At 43.7% G+C, this 21,032-nt stretch overlaps 1 protein-coding gene across 2 annotated transcripts in view; it reads right to left on the bottom strand.

Annotated features, from left to right (window-relative positions):
• Window positions 1-19,335: 19,335 nt before the first annotated feature.
• MAMSTR (MEF2 activating motif and SAP domain containing transcriptional regulator) overlaps window positions 19,336-21,032 on the bottom strand; it is a 138,603-nt gene continuing 136,906 nt past the window's right edge. For both annotated transcript variants that reach the window (XM_069200628.1, XM_069200631.1), the window contains one exon: window positions 19,336-20,032. In XM_069200628.1, coding sequence (XP_069056729.1) covers window positions 20,002-20,032 — 31 coding nt within the window. In that variant the 3' untranslated portion in view covers window positions 19,336-20,001. The remainder of the gene's footprint in view (window positions 20,033-21,032) is intronic.

The following is a 21,032-nucleotide window of genomic DNA, read 5'->3' as shown; positions in this document are numbered from 1 at the left end:
ATTCTTGCTGGGTGGGGAGAAGGAGTTTCAGAGGACGTAGAGGGCAAGGCGGTCCAACCACAGCATGGGCAGGAAAGAAGGAAGGGGAAATGAGTCGCTTGAATGGGAGAGACATGGATTAGAGGTCCTACAAGCCAATAGTTGCGGAGAAGAGTAGACTAACCTCGTTGGGGAAAAAAGAACAGCATCTCTGGGCTCAGGATGCTCAGAACGCTCCAGGGCGCGGACGGGCGCAGACGGGCTTGCCTTTGGCGCGCCCGCTACGCGCGTCCGCTGCGCGACCGGCTCCCCACCGTCATTAAATACTGACGAGAGGCATCCTGAGCCGGCTTTGGGGAGAGAAAAAGACTATACCGTCAACCTGACAAAATGGCGGTATAGAAATGTCCCAGACAGGAAGAAGGGTAAAAGAAAGCTGAGCAACCGGTGGCCACTAACTACAGGCTTCGGTGCTCAAATGCGGCGTGAGTAAAAAAGAACAGTAGTCAAAGGTAAGTTTAAAAGGCCCAGAGTGAAAGACCTATGAATAAAAAGTAATTATTTTAAAAATCGAATTATTTTTTAAAAAGCAGTCAAATTCAATAAACAGTTATTATCACACTCAACAAGGTTATAAAATGGGAGCCTACTCGTGTGCCACTCGCTGCGCGGCCGGCTCCCCACCGTCATTAAATACTGACGAGAGGCAGCCTGAGCCGGCTTTGGGGAGAGAAAAAGACTATACCGTCAACCTGACAAAATGGCGGTATAGAAATGTCCCAGACAGGAAGAAGGGTAAAAGAAAGCTGAGCAACCGGTGGCCACTAACCACAGGCTCCGGTGCTCAAATGCGGCGTGAGTAAAAAAGAACAGTAGTCAAAGGTAAGTTTAAAAGGCCCAGAGTGAAAGACCTATGAATAAAAAGTAATTATTTTAAAAATCGAATTATTTTTAAAAAAGCAGTCAAATTCAATAAACAGTTATTATCACACTCAACAAGGTTATAAAATGGGAGCCTACTCGTGTGCCACTCGCTGCGCGGCCGGCTCCCCACCGTCATTAAATACTGACGAGAGGCAGCCTGAGCCGGCTTTGGGGAGAGAAAAAGACTATACCGTCAACCTGACAAAATGACGGTATAGAAATGTCCCAGACAGGAAGAAGGGTAAAAGAAAGCTGAGCAACCGGTGGCCACTAACCACAGGCTCCGGTGCTCAAATGCGGCGTCAGTAAAAAAGAACAGTAGTCAAAGGTAAGTTTAAAAGGCCCAGAGTGAAAGACCTATGAATAAAAAGTAATTATTTTAAAAATCGAATTATTTTTTAAAAAGCAGTCAAATTCATTAAACAGTTATTATCACACTCAACAAGGTTATAAAATGGGAGCCTACTCGTGTGCCATATTTCAGATTGCCATTGGTGTGGTGACTATGCCACTAAAGGTGCATTACTTATAACTCATCAAGTTTACAACCTGTACAATAATCCTACATATTCTTACATGTTTCCTCAAAGCCAGCAGTGAACACAATGTTGTAGATATGTTTCACAGCTTGTGACGCAACTTTGATTTAACTTTACGGATCATCTATGAGCCTTAAAATGGCAGCTGCCTGAACTACTGTACTGGGCATTATGAAATGACCTAACTCTGCCAGCGGGGGTTGTCATGGTGGTTGGCGGATACAACTGTGATGGACATTGCCTTTGAAACACATTGCTGACTTTGCTTGTCTTGGGCCAATGGCGATTTCCGCTGGGGGTGAGGGTCTCTTATGTGGCAGACGTGAACACCATCTCATACTTCATCTCTCACTTGACTTCAGACACTGATGCCAGCAAGACGTCCACGACCTGCTGCTATGTACTTCCTCTGGGAGCAATCATGCCACATCCTACAGGTGATAGGACCCCTGCCTTCTCACCCAAGGAGCTGGAGAAGCTGGTGGAGGAGGCCCTACCCCTTTATGAACAGCTCTATGGTGCACCAGAGGAACAGGTACCCGCACCATGTGCACTTATGTATATTTGCTCATCTATCCTTTGTTATGACAATCAATGGTTGATGGGTAAAGTTCACGATGATGTCCAGGAAATGTGGACGAATGAAAGGTTGTGGTTATATATGTGGGTAGATGGGCATGTGCATATGTGCTTTGATTGATTTTGAGTCATGAGACATAGTAGATAGTCCTGAGACATAGTAGAGAGTGTTTAATGTATGTTCCCTGACCCACCTATTGACTAGAATACATTATCACAGAAGGTGGTATTACAAACTTTTCCAGGAATACCATGTTTACATATATGCTTGTGGTCTGGTCATATGTAACAAGTTGGCACCTGGGCTGGATATGCATGTTGTATGCCTGTTTCAACATCACACATGGCCTGACTGCATATGGTCATCTATCATTGAAGGTTATGTTGAAGGCAGTCTTTGTATGGCTATTTGCACTAACTTGTTTTTCACCCTGCTTGTTTTGGTATGGTACATGTGGACATGACATTCTCTTCTTGTCAGTGTCATCCATGCAGGACCACACCCATCAGAAGAAGGGAATTTGGCGTGCCATCGCCAAAAAAGTGTGGACCCTGAGGGTCCACAGTTGGTGGAGCACCCACTGTAGGGAGACATGGGAGGACCTGAGATGCTGGGCTCGGACGACGACAGAGGCCTAGCTGGGGATGTCCTCCCAAGGAGGACGGGGTGTCCGTCGGACCTTGATCCCCCTAATGGCCAGCATATTGGTGGTGGGCTACCCAGAGTTGGATGGGCGTTTGAGGGCAGCGCAGCAGCCACACGGAGGTAAATACAGCCCTAACACAATTTCACCCCTTTACCAGATTAGTGTCTGATGTGACAGATTGTTAGCTCTGACAAAGTGGTAAGTACAAATGGTCAAATATCTCCAGTCAACACATTGATGTACAGTCCCGAAAAATGGTACACAGGTGTGCACATTCTAATGTGTATAGAAACATATAACTCACCTATGTTGTCCCCTCTGTAGAAAAGGATATGATGATGCACATGTGACAGTGTCATATATGTACCACCATACAGCTTTTCATTCCCTGGTAGTTGTTCATTCCCACCTACAGGTCAATACTCTCAAAATCATGATGGTAAGTTGTCCAGGTCCTTGCTCTCTGTCCATTGCAATGTCCCTTGATCCACATCTATGTGCAACATTGAGTCTGACAATTTGAAGTCATTCCTACTTTTTGAAAGGTTTCTTATGAGTGACAGCATCATGTGAGGCTGTGCTGTCCAGCTGACATTTTACATGACATGTTTGCTTATTTTATTCAGACCTGATACAAGGTGATCCCCCTTGGTAAGAGAGGGATGTACATAAAGCTTTGTAATGTCTCATCTGAGTGGACAACCTACATGTTGGGAACCATGGAGGTTTTGCTATACTCCTATTGGATCACATACATTGGTGTCAGGGCTTTCCGTGTTAGTACCATGTTCATTTTCTGTAGGTGGTAAGTGGCTACATTTAATCTTTCTTAGCCATACTGTTGTAGGCATGATAAACAGGCAAAGATATCTTATTCACAGTTACAATCTTATCAGTTTTTTGCCAGCATCATGTGTAAATTGAAAGGTTCTGTCATGATTCCACATTGTAAAGAGTTATGTACATATTTTCTCTTGCTATTTAAGATATGTTTACTGAGTCCTGACGGCATGGAAACCTGTTGTTTGCACTGCACTGACACCAATGTGGTGCAGGTGTAGTAGTTCACATACACATGTGAGTGGTATGGTAGGTGTATTCAGGCATTTGGCTTGCATCATGGTGGGTGTACCTGTCATGGTAGTATCAGATGTGGTTTGTTTCTCTGATTTTATCACAGAGAAATGTAAGACTAGTCATGTCTGACGTGTGGATACTAATGTTGCCACCCAGTCACTGGGCTATTGATTGAATAATTGTATGATTAGTTAATTCTGATTGTCACCTTCCTGCACATGACAGGGGTCCATTGACTAGAAGCTGACGATATACTACCTGCTGTTTGTCTGAGTAAATGCCCTAAGCTTATAAGGCCCTTGTATGACTGATAAACTTTGTTTTCAGGAGGACAATGACTTAGATGCCTTTGTACACAATGTATTTACAATCCTTTCATACATCACTATTGGTACATTTGTAGGTGACGTGTTCAGATTCTTTCATCTCAACATTTTAAGAAAGCCAATTAGAGAAGTTGCATGATTGCAGAAATCCATTGTGCATGTTGTTAACTACGTGACATGAAGTGGGAATGTCTTGTGTACACCAGGTTGTCTTGAGTTTACTATACAATTTGTTTCACGCCTGGTACATGACATCAGCCTCAATTGTTAGCATGTGTTGAGTTTGTGTGTTTGAATTGTGGAAATCAATGTCACATTTCTAAACTATAATTTGATTGTTGCTTGACTATGTTGCTGTGGATATGGACCCTGTATAATGTGGCAAAGTCACCTTGTCATGGAATGGTCAGTGTAATAGGTTTACTGATATAATGGTATTGTAGGTGTGAGATAGGTACCTTAGCTGGTGTATAACCTTGATTTTATTGAGGGATATACGTTGTTTCTTGTTGTGACATGATGTTGGCACTTAACAGGTACTATCTGGGGGAGTTGGTCAGCTGGATGTAATGTTACTGATGAGTACATTTTGATGGAAGAGGTATGTAGAGAATGTGATGACCTCACTTTCTGTTTTGCAGCATCAGCATCAGCAGGTGAAGGAGAAGGGGCACAGCCAAGTCAGGAAGCTTCTGGCCACAGGTCCTAGAGTCACAAGAACACCGACACTAAGTGACCCAGTGACTCGGAGGGCAAGGGGAGTGCCACGAGGGAGACCAGATCCAGTACATCATTATTGGAATTCTCCTTCAGTGACCACACCCTGGTGGTGGTGGACCCATCTGAGACCACCCCAGCACCATCTCTGTCCACCACCCCCTTTCTATTACGACCCTCCCTGCAGCTCCCCACCCAGTTGGCAATACCCACTCATCCAAGAGGGTGAGTGTCACCTTTACTACAGGCACCTCTGCACCAGCCCTGTTTAGCCCTGCTGCTCTCATTGAGGAAGCTAATGGCCTCCTGAGGTCAATCTCTGTGGATCAGTCGACCATCGTGAATGCCATCCAGGGACTGGCAACTCGGACTAATGTGTTCCTGGAGGGCATTCACGGTGCACTGGCTGGCCAATAGAGCTCTTTTCAGGCTTTGGCCTCCACACTGACAGCAGCCAGTCAATCTTTGTCTAACGTCCCCCCTCCACCTTCCTCTTTCCAATGTGAACCCCCCCTCTCCCACCCAGTCAAATCATACAAACAGACAGTCATACATCCACCTCAACATCCAAGGGGAGCGCAGACAATCAAACTCCACAAGATGCACCACCAGCAATACACACAAGCAGCATCCACCTGCATACACGGCAACAGTCACTACCTACCCTGACACCCCCACCACCCACAGCATCATAGACATAACACCTGACACACCACATCAACATTCACTAATCCAGCCACCACACCTATCCTACCCACAAACACCACTCCAGGAGACCCTCGTACATCCACAACAGTCACCACACCCACAGACACCACAACCACAGATACACAGATACACCTACATGCAGCACATGCACCATACCTGCAGTCACCACCCCAACAGACAGCCACCCACCCACCACGGCATCCCCCCGCACCTCCACCCCCCCTTAGCCCAAGACACATAAACACCTTCACTCACCCACCCAACAGACACCCACTACACACTAGCATACCTCCCACAAACACGCACCCCCAAGACATCCACACCAACACCTCCTACAACAACCACTCCCTCTCCCTCCACACAGAAACCCTTTACTTATGATCGTCCCTGTGTGTTAAAAAAACCTTTCCTCTTGGACATCCCTTCTACCTCCAAAGCCTCCACTACTCCGCCTGCCAGTACCCATGCCCCTCCCCACCAAGAAGTCAACTCCTCCCAAGAAGACCCAACCCTCCCCCAAGCCAAAACCAACCTCCCCCCAAGTCTAAGCTCACCCTCCCCTCCCCAGCCTAGGCCCAGCCCCCCACATCCCTGACCACCCCCCAAGACTCCCTGAGGTGCCTGCCTGCCCCCTTGGTTGCCCTACCTGTGGAGGTTATATGGCAGTCCGGAGTCAAGTTGGGGCACCATTTTGTGCCTTTGGTGCAAAACCATGTTGTCATTCTGGAATGGCCATGGCCTTGGTCTTTTATCTTATTTATTATCAAAATATATTAGAACCAACAAGTTGTTGGTATTCTGGTTACATTTTTGTCCTGAATTTCCTATCCTAGGTTTGAGTTGTTCCTGGCTGACATTCATTGTGTGCTAGTATTAGTGCGTGTGTGTGTGTGGTGCTTGTGCTTCCTGTATTGTAGAGCAGTATATGAAGGTGTATGCAGTGCTTTTGTCCCCCCAGGGATAGGGTGTGTGTTGTGTGATAGGCATGTGTATGCTGCAGACATGTTGTTGTCATGGTATTGTGTCCTGTTAGTGTTGAAATGTGTTTGTTGTTGTAGGGTGTGGCTTTGTGTGCTCTGATTGTGTGAGTCTACGTGTATTGTGCATGGTTTGATAGGTATGATGTGCTGTGTGTGATGTGTGTGTTGATTGCTAAGTTGCATGTGTGATGAGTCCCTGGTCAGTGTTGGTTGTGAGTGCTTGACAATGTTTATTTTTTTGCAGTTGTGGTGTTGTTGTGACTTTTTGGTGTGTTGTATGCAATTGTGTGAGGCTGGGGCTGTGCTGTGTTCCCGTGCGTAACTGTGTGTTTGTGACGTGTGGTGTATGTGTGGGTATCTCTGTTGCTGTATGTGAGTGTTCATTTCACTGTACTGTTACATGTGATGATAGCCCTAGCACCCCGAACCCTATGGTATCTTATTTGAGTATACAAAATTTGCCAATATATAAATGTAACTGGTGAGTGTGTGTACTTACGGTTGCTGTCATCAGCGGCGGCAAAGATTCTGTTTTCTTTTGGTTAGCAGGAGCAGCGGGACGACATCTAGTTCTGGTTCCATGGCAGCTCTGGACGAGTATGCCTTCCTGGAAGTGAGTGTCTCCTTTTATACAGTTCGTTTCCACCTGGGTTTCTGTTGTGGTCTGATCGCCGCGGAAATGGTGGTGTGCAACCTTGTAATGAGTCAGACAGAAACATGGTCTCTGCCGGACTGTAGGTGGCTCCAATCGTGTGCAGCTGTCTGACTGCACTGGTGGTGCCCGTGGTGCCAGTGGTGTTTTGCTGTTTTCCATTGGCATCACCGCCAAACTCATAATTGGCCACCACCAACATGACTGTCACAGGACTGCCAAACACGTAATGAGCCCCAAAGTTTCAAAACAAAGAGTATGCGATATTACAACATTTTGAAAGTCCTGAGTGTCACACAAAATGCCAGTTCTTGTAGAAACTCATGACCATTGAATCATTTTCATTGTGAAAGAAATTCCCAAAGAATGTGTGACAAATGAGCAATGTTTTTTCTCTGAGAAGTTCAGATTGTTCATTACACTAGCTAGCATGAAATTGCCTACATGTGTAGTTGCTTTGACAGATGCATAAATTTGGAAAGATTGAGAAACTATGGGGTTAAAGCAGCTTTCAGAAACTTGACAAGAAATGGAATACTGAAGAAAACAATGTTGCATTTTCGTAGGAAGGAAAAGACTCACTTGACCAGAATCTGCACATTAACTTTAACTTTACTGAAGGTAATGTTGGAAAGAAATCCATTGAATGAATCCATGAAAACATAATTTAAACTCATCACCCAAATCATACATTTAAGTATTAAGTATTAAGCCCCAGTGGTGGAAATGTCACAGAGGTAACGTATAGGGAGAAGTAAAAAAGTTCATTCAAAATGTTTCAAAAATAGTAAAAATATTTTTATGTTAATAATTATGTTTTATGTAGATATTTTACATTTAGAGCAAAATGTACAGCACTATTCATTTAAACTAAATTTGAAATGTAAATAGTTTAAATAAATTAAATGAAATTAAAATTATTTTTAGCTTAAGTTAAAAACAAAAAACCCACCTAAAGCAAAAGAATAATTTTTTATTATGTATGACAAATTATTAATTATTAAAAGGGATTATAGTATTATTTAGAAGTAATTTAATTATATTTCAATTAAAAAAAGTATATTAATTTTTAGATTTGAAAAAAGGTTATTGAAATATTTTTAAAATAAAACAATAAGGGCCTGATTACAACTTTGGAGGAGGTGTTAATCCGTCCCAAATGTGACGGATATACCACCAGCTGTATTACGAGTTCCATAGGATATAATGGACTCGTAATACGGCTGGTGGTATATCCGTCACTTTACCATCACTTTTGGGACGGATTAACACCTCCTCCAAAGTTGTAATCAGGCCCTAAATGTTTTAATATTTACAAACAAATGAACATTACATTTAGGGGGTCATTACGACCCTGGCGGCCGGCGGTAAACTGGCGGTAACACCGCCAGCAGGCTGGCAGTGTTCCGCCAGCTATTATGACTGTGGCGCAATAGCCACGGCCATACCGCCGGGCCCTCCAATATACCACCAGGCTTCCGCCTGGCGGTCATAATCCCCAGGGCAGCGGTGCAAACACCGCTGCCCTGGGGATTATGAGTCCCCGACCGCCAGCCTGTCCGTGGCGGTAAACACCGCCATGGAAAGGCTGGCGGTAAGGGGACTTGGGGTGCCACTGGGGGCCCCTGCACTGCCCATGCACTTGGCATGGGCAGTGCAGGGGCCCCCAGGCATAGCCCCGTCGCGCATTTCACTGCCCGAATTATGGGCAGTGAAATGCGCGACCGGTGCTACTGCACCCGCTGCACATCAGCATTGCCGCCGGCTCTATTACGAGCCGGCAGCACTGTTGATGTGACTTTTCCAATGGGCCAGGAGAAAAGTCATGATAGGGAGCCAGGAATACCGCCGGTAATGGCGGTATTCTGGCTCCCGCAGCCTCGGCGGTCTTTTTGAAAGACCGCCGAGGTTGTAATGACCACCTTAGTCTGTGTATCTTTTTAAGAGGTTTAACTTATATATATGTATTATTTAATGTAATATTATTTCCTATGGGACTTACTGAAAGTTTCTACAATGAATGTCATTTAAGGTTTGACGAGAGGCACAGCTCCAACCCCTGGCTTGCTCCCTGCAACCTCTGTTACTGCCTTTGTGGCTTTGAATGGCTTCAAAAATTTGGAGTAATACAACACAATAGACATCACTGTGTTGCATTAATCTGTACAACATAGGTGTTCCATGGGTGGTGTGTGGGTGTTTCCAAGCCTGTTAAGTCTGGAAATGTCCAAGAAAGATACGCTTCCCCAGGAGAGGTGTAACAAGGAGAAATATGTTTATTTCTCCTTGTTTTTCCTTTCTACATTCTGTAGCAGCACACATAGAAAGTGGAAAAAGCCTCTTACGATTGTTTTTGTGCAAGAAGGTGGTCCTTCCTGCACAAAAACAATCCTGCCTATAACACAGGCACCCTTGCACCTGGTGCCAAGATAGCGCCAGCACAAAGAAAAAGGACAAGAATTCTTCGTATTAGATAAATACAGCACATTCCTGCCCCTTCCTTGTGAAGCAGGGCAGCGCAGCAAGGTGACTTGCTTTGCTGCCCTGCGCCACAAAAGTCATAAATATGCCCTGAAATGTTTATGGCTGATTGCCCAATCTGGGGCTGGCTGAAGGTGCCAACCTGCTACAGATTTACAATATCTTTGCATGGGTGTTACCATAATACGCCGCAGCACTTCATGACACAATTAAGTGTATGCACAGAAGTTATTTTGCATTGAAATTTGACTTGTGAGCTAAGCCAAAATTGCTTTGCCTGTCGAAGTGTCATCCAACCTATGCTCCATGGATAAAGAGAGTACAGGGTCAAGAACAGTGAAGCTAACAATAAGTACCAAAGCAAGGTCTCCTAAATTAATGACTAGGCTTGCATTAATTTTTTAATGCCAAATGGAACCAGGCACAAACTAGGGACACGCATAATAACTTGTCATATTCCTATGCATAAGATGTGTAATTGCTGCAAAATGTGGCTTCCTTTTGATCAAATATTTCAACAAGCAACTCTCATATGTCTTGCATTTGGGACTTCTAATTGAGAAAGATTAGCAATGCAGGAAGCTCCTACTGGACCTTGATAATCTTCTCATCAGCATACAATACTGTGTCTTGGATGGCATCATTTTTAAATCTACAAGGAATCTTCTGAAAGCCCTGCTGAGCCACTAGTCTGATAGTGGTCTACAATAGTATCTCAATGTGCCACTGGCCATTGGTAGACACCGCTTGCACGTCATCCAGTCATGATTATTTGCAGTTTAGGTCAAAATCACAATTCATATTAATCTAGGATAAAAAAATGAAAACCCAGACCAAAATATTTGACTACCTCAACAATGATATTTTAAAGGTTTTTCTCACTCTCTTCACTGAGGCCAATACTACTGGTTGCTGTGTCAACAGATGTCTCTCAAGTATGTGAAAAAATAGCTGGTAGACTGCAAGTCTCCTATCGTAGACAACATTTTTGCTTTCAAGCTCCAGTTTCCAATCCATAGTGCGAACAGTCCTCCTTTTAGACATCATGAGGGGCACAAGCTTGGTTAATGAACTCAATCACAGCCCCAATGACTGTCCTCCACCCTGTTGTATGTCTCATCTATGGTCAATGCAAGTTTGACAAAATTGCATGCAACCAACATGCATTATTTTTTAACTCCCTATGCCTTTTGTTTTCATTTGGAAGACTAGATTTGTAACTCTTATTGCAGGAGGAGCCCTGACATACAAGCCTCATCTATGTGTGCTCTGTAGTAATCGTATGCTTTATAGTTTTTCTGTGTGATCTAGCTCAGTACCATCTGGACACAATACTGTCACTACGGCCTGCTAAATTATTAGTAAGTCACTCCTTGTTAGTCAGCGATATGAAGTGTAGAGAAGCCAATCCTGCCTCCTTGGAGTGGCAGTCATGAATTTCAAAATAGCTAATCTCCAAAGCTTCTCCATGCCTTGCAGTGACAGCCATTGGTTAAATGCTACTTAATAATTAGTTTCCATTTTAGATATGATGAACACTAAAAATGTATCTTTGATTTAATGTGGCCACATGAACTCAAATCTATATTTTGAGTTACTTATTTTAATTGTGTGACTTGTGAAACATGGGCTGTTGTTGGACATTGTCCCTGTTGGGATATAACAAGCTACAGGAGGTATTTTCCTGCAACCTGACCTGGACTGGATCCTTCTGTCAGCCTCTGCCTGCCACTGTCGGAGTCTCTAAGTGCCTCCCTTTAGGCCCTTTAGGGCATTAGAAGTATGCACCTGTGGTGGATCTGGGACTTAAAGAACTAAAGTGAGAAGGTAAAATCTTTGAATAAGACTCCATCGCAGTCAGCTTCAGATTGCCCCTAGGTTCTGTTCTACCACGACCAGTGACTATTAATGACACTTTGTGCTTCTTGCTGCTATTTTTACTTAAAACTTTAAAACTTCATATCTGTCATTTGTCATTTTTGTGTCATTTTGTTTATAACATTTTTCTAATTCGATTTGTTTGTTTTTATGTTTGCATTACAACTTTATTCCTGTTTTAGTATTGCATAAATGTTTTATATATTGCCTCTAAGTTAAGACTGTCTGCTCTGTGCCATAGCTACTAGGGGGTTGTACCTAGGTTTGTTTAGTGACTTTAGCATTCACCTTGACAAGAATTGTGAGTATTACTTGACCCCTCAAATAATAACCCAGTTTCTTACAAGGGCATTCAAAGTTGGGATCCAGGGCTTGTGTTTTGCAATACTACTTAGTGATTTCAGTTAAAACCAAAACGCTTTTGTAATCTGATATCAAAGGCAACTTTATATTCTTTAATTTTAATTGGCCTAAATTTAATTTCTACCCTCCTATTTTACCTGTGATTTTTGAAAGATTGGAGTGGACCTGAGCAGCATTATGAACCTCAGCATGGCAGAGCTGAAGGTGATGTGTAAGAAGAGAGGGTATAAGCAAACAAAATGCTCCAAGAAGTTGTAGCACCAAATAACCCTCAGAGCATGGGAAGACGTCCCCATGCTACAAGGAGACAAAATAAAGGAGGAAGAAGGGAATGGTCTTGCAGCAGCCCCAGTGACAGTGGAGGGGGAAATGCACATAGGATCCAGGTCACCTGCCTTAGCTAGAGCAGACAGAAATCTGTGTTCCCATAGCTTGACCCAATCACAGTTAGAGGACAGGCAAGTCAAGGGGAATCTAAAATTACAACTGTCTACCCTTGCGCTGAAGGAAAAGAAAATGGCACTGGAAAACAAGAAACTTTGAAAAAAGGTCTTGCTGGCTCATAAAGTCATACAAAAATACCTGGACCTGAAAGCCAGGAGGGTCACTGAGCCCAGTGAAGATAGTCGCAGGGGCAGTAAAATACCTGGGAGAGGTAATAGGGTCCAAATTCCCAAAGAGCTAGGGATGGATTTACTTTTCTTTCACACAACGCAACGCTGCAAGGCAACTTGCTGTGCTGTGCTGCATTGCCCGAAAGTGACAGGACACCCCCCACTCTGAAAAACCTAAAAGACCAAAGAGACCTCAGGAGCATGGGAGGGACTCCTTGCCACCACCCTTGCTGGAGGTGAGGCCCGCCCAATGCCCCAGACTGGAACTTCTACCTGGCAGTGGATGTCCAGGGGCTTGGCTCTTGACACTAACATCTGTCAGTGTCTTCTATTTGTTGCTGTCATTGTGGTGGGGACAGATTCCTGGCCTTGTTGGCCATGATCATTCCATCTTCATACGTGGGTGTATCTGAGAGCAAGCTACGGTTAGAAGTCTCACAGATGGGGTCTGCAGATGAGGAGAAGGGTTCCCCATGGGCTAGTCCAGTGCCCCAGCAAGATGGTGTCAGAGGGGCATAGAACAGATAAATGACACTGCAGGAGAGGCAAACTGTCCATGTTATATCACCTAAGCAGGGAAGCCCATCAAGGTATTGCTTAGTCTGCCCTAGCTTTTGACTGGGTGGGGGGCTGTGCTGGAAATTGTCCCTGTCTGCAGGGTCACTCTGGATGTTTTGCTGGGCTCTATATTTTGATGTCTAGAGAACGCTGTGCACTTCATTCCTGCTAACTAGTGGGGAAGTACTGTGTTCCTCATCATGATCAAATTGGTATACACCTAACTGGTATATTTACCTTGCCTATAGGATTATAGTATATGGTACCAAGGTCTACCCAGGGCCTGTAAGTTAAATGTCACAACTGTACTGCAGTACCCTTTCTGCCATCCACTACTGTAACAATGTAAACATTGCCGCAGGCCTGCCACCAGTAGCCTGGCTATTTATGTTTGAACATTAAATTCAACTAGTCAAAATAACCCCTTTTGAAGGGCCAAAAACTCTCCTTTATAATAATTATAAGTCACCCCTAAGTAAGCCTTGCTGTTCACTAAGGCAAGGGGCATGGTGTTAATAGAAACAGTAGGACATTTAAAGATTAACATTAAGCATGACTTACAGTGACTGACACATCAAAGCTATTTTCATTGTAGTAGGGTTGGCTGTTTCCTAGGCAAGCATTTGGATACAATGTTAAGTTTAATGAATGTTATCTCCAACAACAGATTTTGGGGGTCATTATGACCCCGGCGGTGAGTGTAAATGTGGTCATAGTACCGCCACATTATGAGAGTGGCGGGTTGACTGCAGCCAACCTGCCACTTCTCCACTCATACCGCAATGGCGGTATCAGCCGCCGGGCAATAGATGTCAATCTCCAGCCGGGCGGCTGGCATAGTACCGGCGGCGGCATTATGAGCCTGCCTACCACGATGGTTGAAAACCATGGCGGTAGGCCCTACGGGTGACAGGGAATTCCTTCCATGTTACCGGCAGGCGGCTTCCACCCCCAACACAAACCTGACACCCCCCTCCGATCCTCACACTCCCCCCACCCAACCACCATACACGCACACACCTGCAGACAAGCACCATGCATATACCCTATCACTCAAACTGACATACACGCATTAATAACGCATACTTCTAGACATACTCGCACACATTCTTACAATCACACTGACATGCAGACATGCACTCACTTCACCATTCTTACACGCATTCACTCACACGCTTACAACCACACAAACAACACATACAAACGCATTCACACACACTCACACATTCATGCACACACTCAGACACACACACACAATACCCCCCAACTTCCCACCCCATCCCCTGTCAGAAGCCCAACTTACCTTGGTCGAGGAGGTCTTCCGACAGGGAGCAGGAAGGGGTGCTGCTACCACCAGCAGAGCCTCCCCAGCAGAAAACCGCCAGGCCGTATCACAGGTCATGATACGGCTGGCGGCGTTCTACTGGCGTGGCGGTGTTGGTGGTAGCAGCGCCAGCTTACCACCGTCCGCCACTATGATCACTGCTGGATTTCCACCCTTCTTGTGGCGGAAGTCCGGGCGTGCTTATAATATGGCTGACGGATGGTAGCCGAGGTGAGGGTATGTTGGCGGCCGTCACCGCGGCGGTAGATGTTTTTTACCGCCATTGTTATAATGACCACCTTTATTTTTGGACTTTCTGATATATTTTCAGAGGCCCAATTCACTGGTGAAGTCGGATATATAATAAATATTTTGAAATTATGACTTTTAAAAAGTCATCTTTTCCCTGCCTGTAGTCCCTAAAAGCTAAATCTGCACTTTGCTATCCCCCCATCTGCCAGCAAGTAATTAGTATTTCAGTGGAGGTGTAAGAGGTGTGATCTTGCTCCTGGGACAGGAACAAAAGGCCTGGAAGTGAGGAGGTATTGTTCTGGCCTTAACTGAATGGCCTGTGATATGGGCCCAATGATTTGATTGATTTCAAAGAGGCCTACCTTGTCACAAGCAAGTGAGCTAACACCCAGGCCTACATCCTTCTTTTGTCCCTCCAGGCAAACCATCCTCCATCACAGTGCGCCTCTTGTTAACATCACCGTGTCAGGTCCTGGTTGGCTGTCAGGACCTGCTTGATGTGGAAGGACACTAGGATTGCCATAGTGCACCCTCCACACACATACCCAGACCTTCGATCCCCAGTTTAGTGTGGCAGAAGACTTTGGCCTTCTTGAAAATGTCCAAAGTTATTAGGGGTAGCCCCTGGAACCTTTATCCCATTCATTAGGGCATCACCATGGCTCATTTGTACTCACTAGCGCCTGCCAGGTATAAATGTGGCATCGGCAAGCACCCACTTCAGTATGCTCCTGGACCTGTGGAAGATCAGAAGAGGGGTGAACCTGCTGTCTGAGACCTGAGAAGAGCCTAGAAGACTGGACCTGCTGTCTGTCTTATACCCAGGACAACACAGTGGACTCCAAGAGTAATAAGGCTGACCTGCTAAAGCTACAGGGGCACAAGTTACAAGAGGCATTTTTCTGCAACTGCCCAGCTGACCATCTGGACAGGGACTGGATCCTCCCGTTGGTGTTTGCCTGAACTAGACTGGATCTTCCTGTTGGGCAGTGTCTGAAACCCTCTGAGTTCCTCCACTAAAGTCCTCTGGCCTTTAGAAGTGTACTCATGTGATGGATTGATACTTAAAGAACTAACGTTAGAAAGTGAAATCTTTGACCAGGATGAACCTGGTTAGTGTAATTTACCCTCGCTTCATCACAGTCAGTTTACATTGCTCCTAGGTCCTGCTCTATCGCGACCACTGACTATCATTGGCATGAGATTCTTGTCACTATTTCTACTTAGAACTTTACAATTCATATCTCCGGTTCCCCTTATTTCGGTGTCATTTTGTGTATTAAAGTTTCCTCTTTGTTTCAAAATCAATTTGTGATTTTTATTGTTTTGCATTTGGACTTTAATACTGTTTTAGTACTGCATAAATACTTTACACAATTCCTCTGAGTTAAGCCTGTCTGCTCTGTGGGACAGCTACCAGCGCATTGAGCTCAGGCTTATTTAGTGACTGTATTGGTTCATCCTGACAAGTACTGTGATTATCACTTGAGGTGGGTATTTACCCCTCTCAATAAATAACCCAGCTTCTTACAGCTAAAAAATCCCTAATCAAACCAATGTGCATAAAAAGATGCATTATTTAGCTACAGCCATTTCACACATACCGCACAACTCTTCCTGGACTGCCAGTTTCAACGGTTTTGCTAGACTCCAGCCAGGTCTCCAACTTCAAAGGTAGGCAAAAAAATAGTCATAAAGAGAGAATGGGATGGCCTGAGAGTACACATTGGGTTTTCTTATGCAGAGGACCTTCTTAGACCCTAGGGTTTATAAGCTTCTTTCGGAGCGTCACTTTTTGTGATGCTCTGGAGGCGCAAACTACAAAATCATATCTATGAGGCCACGCAAAGCCACTTTGCGTGGTTGTGAATGGCCTCATTACTATGGAGTAAGGCAAGAAAGCGCAAATCGCTGCGTCACCTTACTCTGTGCTCAGGAGCCGTTTCATGGGTGTTGTGGTAGGTGTTACCAAGGAATACCCTTGGATTTTGATGCTTCCCAGCTTTACAAAACCATGTAAACCTGGAGAATGCACAAAAACCTTACACCTCCTGAGGTGAGATGTAACGAGGAGAAATAACTTAATTCAGCCTCTTTGTTCCTCTTCCTATGTGTGCTGCATTCTGCAGCACACATGGAAAGAGGGAAAATCCTTTTAGGATTGTTTTTGTGCAGGAAGGTGCCCCTTCTGCACAAAAATTATCCTGCTGACAACACAAGCTTCCTTGCACCATGGTGCAAGGGTACCTGCGTTGGCACTAGGATGCTGAAACTGCACCAGTGCAACGGGGAATGGGCTGGAATGCACTGCATTGCATAAATACGGTGCATTCCTGCCCTTTCAAGTTAGAGTTGGGCAGCACAGCAAGGTGACTTGCGTTGGCACTAGGATGCTGAAACGGCACCAGTTCAAGGGGGAAAGGACTGGAATGCACTGTATTGCATTCCAGTGCTTGCACTTTGGGGTAGGAGGGATTTAAGCACCATCGGGCACAAGAATAGACTCCCTTTGGTAAAAAGCAGGAGTGTGGGTGAGTGGGAATGTTTTGCAGATTTGGGGCCAGATGTATCATACAACCGATTTGCGATTCTCAAATAGTGATTTTTAAGAAATCGCTATTTCAGAAATGCAAAAAGTTATGCATGATTTTTGCGATTCGGTAATAGCGATTTCTAAAAAATCGCAAATGCTATTACCGAATCGCAAATTGAGAATCTGTCCCCATTCGCACATATGGGCCTGTTGGCCCATATCTGCGAATATTTTGCATTTCCAAAATTGCGATTTCTTAACCAGAAATCGCAATTTTGGAAATGCAAAGGTCCAGGGTGCTGGGGGCCTAAGGCCCCCTCTGCTGCCCCCCAAAACATTTTTGGGGACATGTAAGGTGCACACATGCCAAAAGGGCATGTGTGCTTTACATGTACATTTTAAAAATGCATTTTAAAGGAATCCTTATTTGCGATTTCTTATTTAGAGAGCCACAATTTGCGACTCTTTAAACAGGGTCGCAATTTTAAGGAATGTCTATTTTTGCGATTCCTTAAAATTGCGTTCAGAAATGTCTTTCATACATTCTGAACTGGCTTTTTGCATTCGCAAACGGGCATTCGCACGTTTGCAAATGCAAAAAACCTTGATACATCTGGCCCTTGGTTTCAAGTTGCCTACCAATGGAATGCTAGTTACCCTGTCAAGAACTTTTGCTTGGTCCACCAGTACTTTGGCTAGTATAATGGGGAAGAAGAAACTTTATTACCTGAAGCAAGAAGCCTATGCCCTGCAAGGATATTAAGGTAGATCAGCAATCGTAATATTCCTCCATTTTCTAATTGCATGTGTCTCACCTTGTTAACACAAACGCAGTTTTATCCCTTGATACTTGTCACATTTTGTTTATTGTTTTCACCCCACCAGTGCATAGTGATACCCTATCGAGCTGCAAAAACATTTAAGTACCTATTGCTAATTAATTGCAGCACAGTGCCTATTCAGTGGTATGGCACAGTGTTTCAAGACACTTCTACTAAAGTGGAGTTCATCTTCAGATCACAATAGTGGATATGACAGTTCCCCAAAACTTTCTGATGCCATATTCATTGGGCTGATGCAACAGATCCTGGTGGCCATGACCTGCTCAATGTTGGAAAGTGCTCCCTAAGCATAATTAAGCTTCTCTGTTGGTTGATTTTGCTTCAAAGGGGCAATTGTTTGATAAACTTGGAGACTAAGAGGACTTCCTGCCTCAACATTGTCACTAGTCTGAAAATAGTGTTTAATCTATTGAATCCCACAAGGACTGCAAATACACATTTATCATGACTTTGTCCATACTCAACAATATGAGGCCCCAGGGTCCTGACCAACTATTAATAGGGTCAGCTATAATCATTGAAGAACACATAAGTTCCTATGTGGTCTTTACCTACGTTTCATGCACACATTTTTGCATTTTTGGGACCTGTTCTTAATCTATCCCTATAATTCCAGGCCCATCACAGTTTAGATTAGAGCTGTTCTCTGGTCCTGTTGAATGCCACAGACCCTATGGGGCTACTTATTGGCAAGACACCTGACAACTATTTTGCTGTGACTCTTTGGATAATTATGCCCTGTGAGTCCCTTATGTTTTTTTAATCATTTCACGGAATCCACTATCAACTAATTAAAATATAATATTAGTTATCCTTAGAAAATCTTACATCATTTGGCCCAATCCAATAACTGTACATACTCCGGGGCCATTGCCCATTGAATCTTTGTGATGCTCGAATTCATGATTAAAATAAATCTCCTAGAAGTCTTTCATAGGAAACTACTGAGTTATGCACCCTCCACCCAAAGAGGAGCACGACCCAATGATGAAACATTCCACCTTGTTGGGTGAGGATTTGACATCCAGAAAAATTATTACCTTTCTACTTAAAAATAGTCAACTTTCTGTGGTTTTAGCCTAGCTATCTTCATTCAAAAGTCATACGTTTTTTGTGAGAAATTTGTGAGAGGATGTATGACGGACCGCCTAGTTCCTTTCATTCCTCCTTTTGTATGGTGGTTCTCTGAATATACACAATTGAAAAGTGTGATTTAAAAGCATGACCCACAATCAAGTTTCTTCATTGTAAGATGTCCCTAGGTCTTGGACACTCAGTCATCATCTAAGCCCTCTTTCATTTGAAACAACCAAACCAGCATGTAGCATCACAACACAATAGAAAAGGAGGCAACTCAAAAGAGAACACAACAATAGGAAACAGTTTAATTTATTCTTGAAGAATATATTAATATCCAGAGATATATCATACACGGCACATTTTAAATATATATTTTATTTTCATGGCACTGTTTAATCTTGAAGTGAGTTGGGCTTCCTCAGTGTCCATTTGCCCTGGTTAATTACCAAGTTCTATTGAGAATCAACATGCATATGAGATTGTAATGGTCAAATTCTTCCACAGTCTTTAGCCACCCCACCCACCCCAACACACTGGAAAATGGAGCTGGATAGAGGGGCAGGCCCAAGTGCACTGTGTGCTGTTTGAACTCACATTCCATGATTTGAAGTAGAGTGGGATATCTGGGGGAGCAAGAGTGAACCAGAAAATTTAAGATAATTTGTCTTTGCTAATACATCACATGAAATTCATTTGCTCTTTGGTTTTGCTTTTTAAAAGTCACCCCCACTGCCCTACTCACTCCACTGCATCTTATCCTTCTGCCAATAAAAAGACAATGTCTTGAGTTCTTCCCTGTCTTGTGTCTCCTGGTGGTAAACCGAATTCCTGACACCATTTGCATATTCTCATTTGCAATATATACATTCCTGGATTTATTTCCTCTTTGAGTTTTTTCTTTCCAGGTACTTCTTTGTTTGTTCAGCTGGCATAAACTCCCACTCCTCACTAGACACAAAGGACGTCGAAATCAGGCTTCCTGAGGTGAAAGAAAACAAAACTGAAGTGGTGATGCTGCTGGGAATGGGGAAGGAAGCGTTAAAGGGAATGACCTGGTATTACCAGATGTGTCAAAACAGTACAACCGTTACCACTTCATGCTTGAACAGCATCCCTACCCTGATGGCAGTCCCTATTGATTACTGGTACATTGTGTTCTTGATGATGTTAAAAATCCTACATGGCAACTGAACCCCACTAGAAACTGATAAATGATCAACTGGAATATGTACTAAAACAGCTTTCTATAATACCCGGGCCACATTAAATGACCAAAATGCAAAGTCTGAATAATAAACTATCATATGTTACTTCTGCTAAAGCGATTGTAGCGTAACCTTTTAGTCCAACCTTTATCTCGTTTGCATTCTATTGTTAGTTTCTAAGACATTCATTAAAGTCAATTCACAGGACTGGCATGGTCTTAAAGAAGAGATACTGTGATTGTAGTTGTTTCGGTAACATACTTACTCTTAACTGGTCTTAATATCGTGTAGCATTCTTCAAAATCAGACACCCGTGGGAAAAGAATGCGTTGCGTTGCAGTATTTAAAAAGTCATAAGGGGGACATATTGCTTTCCCACTTTCCCACCAGGCCCGATACCCATAAGGCAATACCTGTATCAGATCACAATGCAGAGAGATGATTCTTAATCTTGTCTGTCTGGATTCACATGGAACTGAAACTTGTGATTGACTACTCTGATTAGAGTCTTTCAACTAAACACTCTTTCTTACTCATAGTCTTTTGATAAGTAATAATTGCTGTATGTTACATTCCCAGGCAGATTTCCACACTGGCATTAGAATAAAGTTCCCCCACCTGGATAAGTGAATAGAACCTTTATCTCTAGTCAGCTTCAAATTGAGAACTAGTTGAAGATCATGAATGTGATGCTGTCACACTCTTCTCAATGAGTTACCTTGGTCTGACTTCTTTTGTGAGGTTTTATCATACAAGCACATGGTTTCAATTTTT

Source organism: Pleurodeles waltl, chromosome 7 (assembly GCF_031143425.1).
Source record: "Pleurodeles waltl isolate 20211129_DDA chromosome 7, aPleWal1.hap1.20221129, whole genome shotgun sequence".
Classification (NCBI taxonomy): domain Eukaryota; kingdom Metazoa; phylum Chordata; class Amphibia; order Caudata; family Salamandridae; genus Pleurodeles; species Pleurodeles waltl.
The sequence above is the reverse complement of the archived record's forward strand: the minus strand, read 5'-3'. Positions and strand labels throughout refer to the sequence as shown.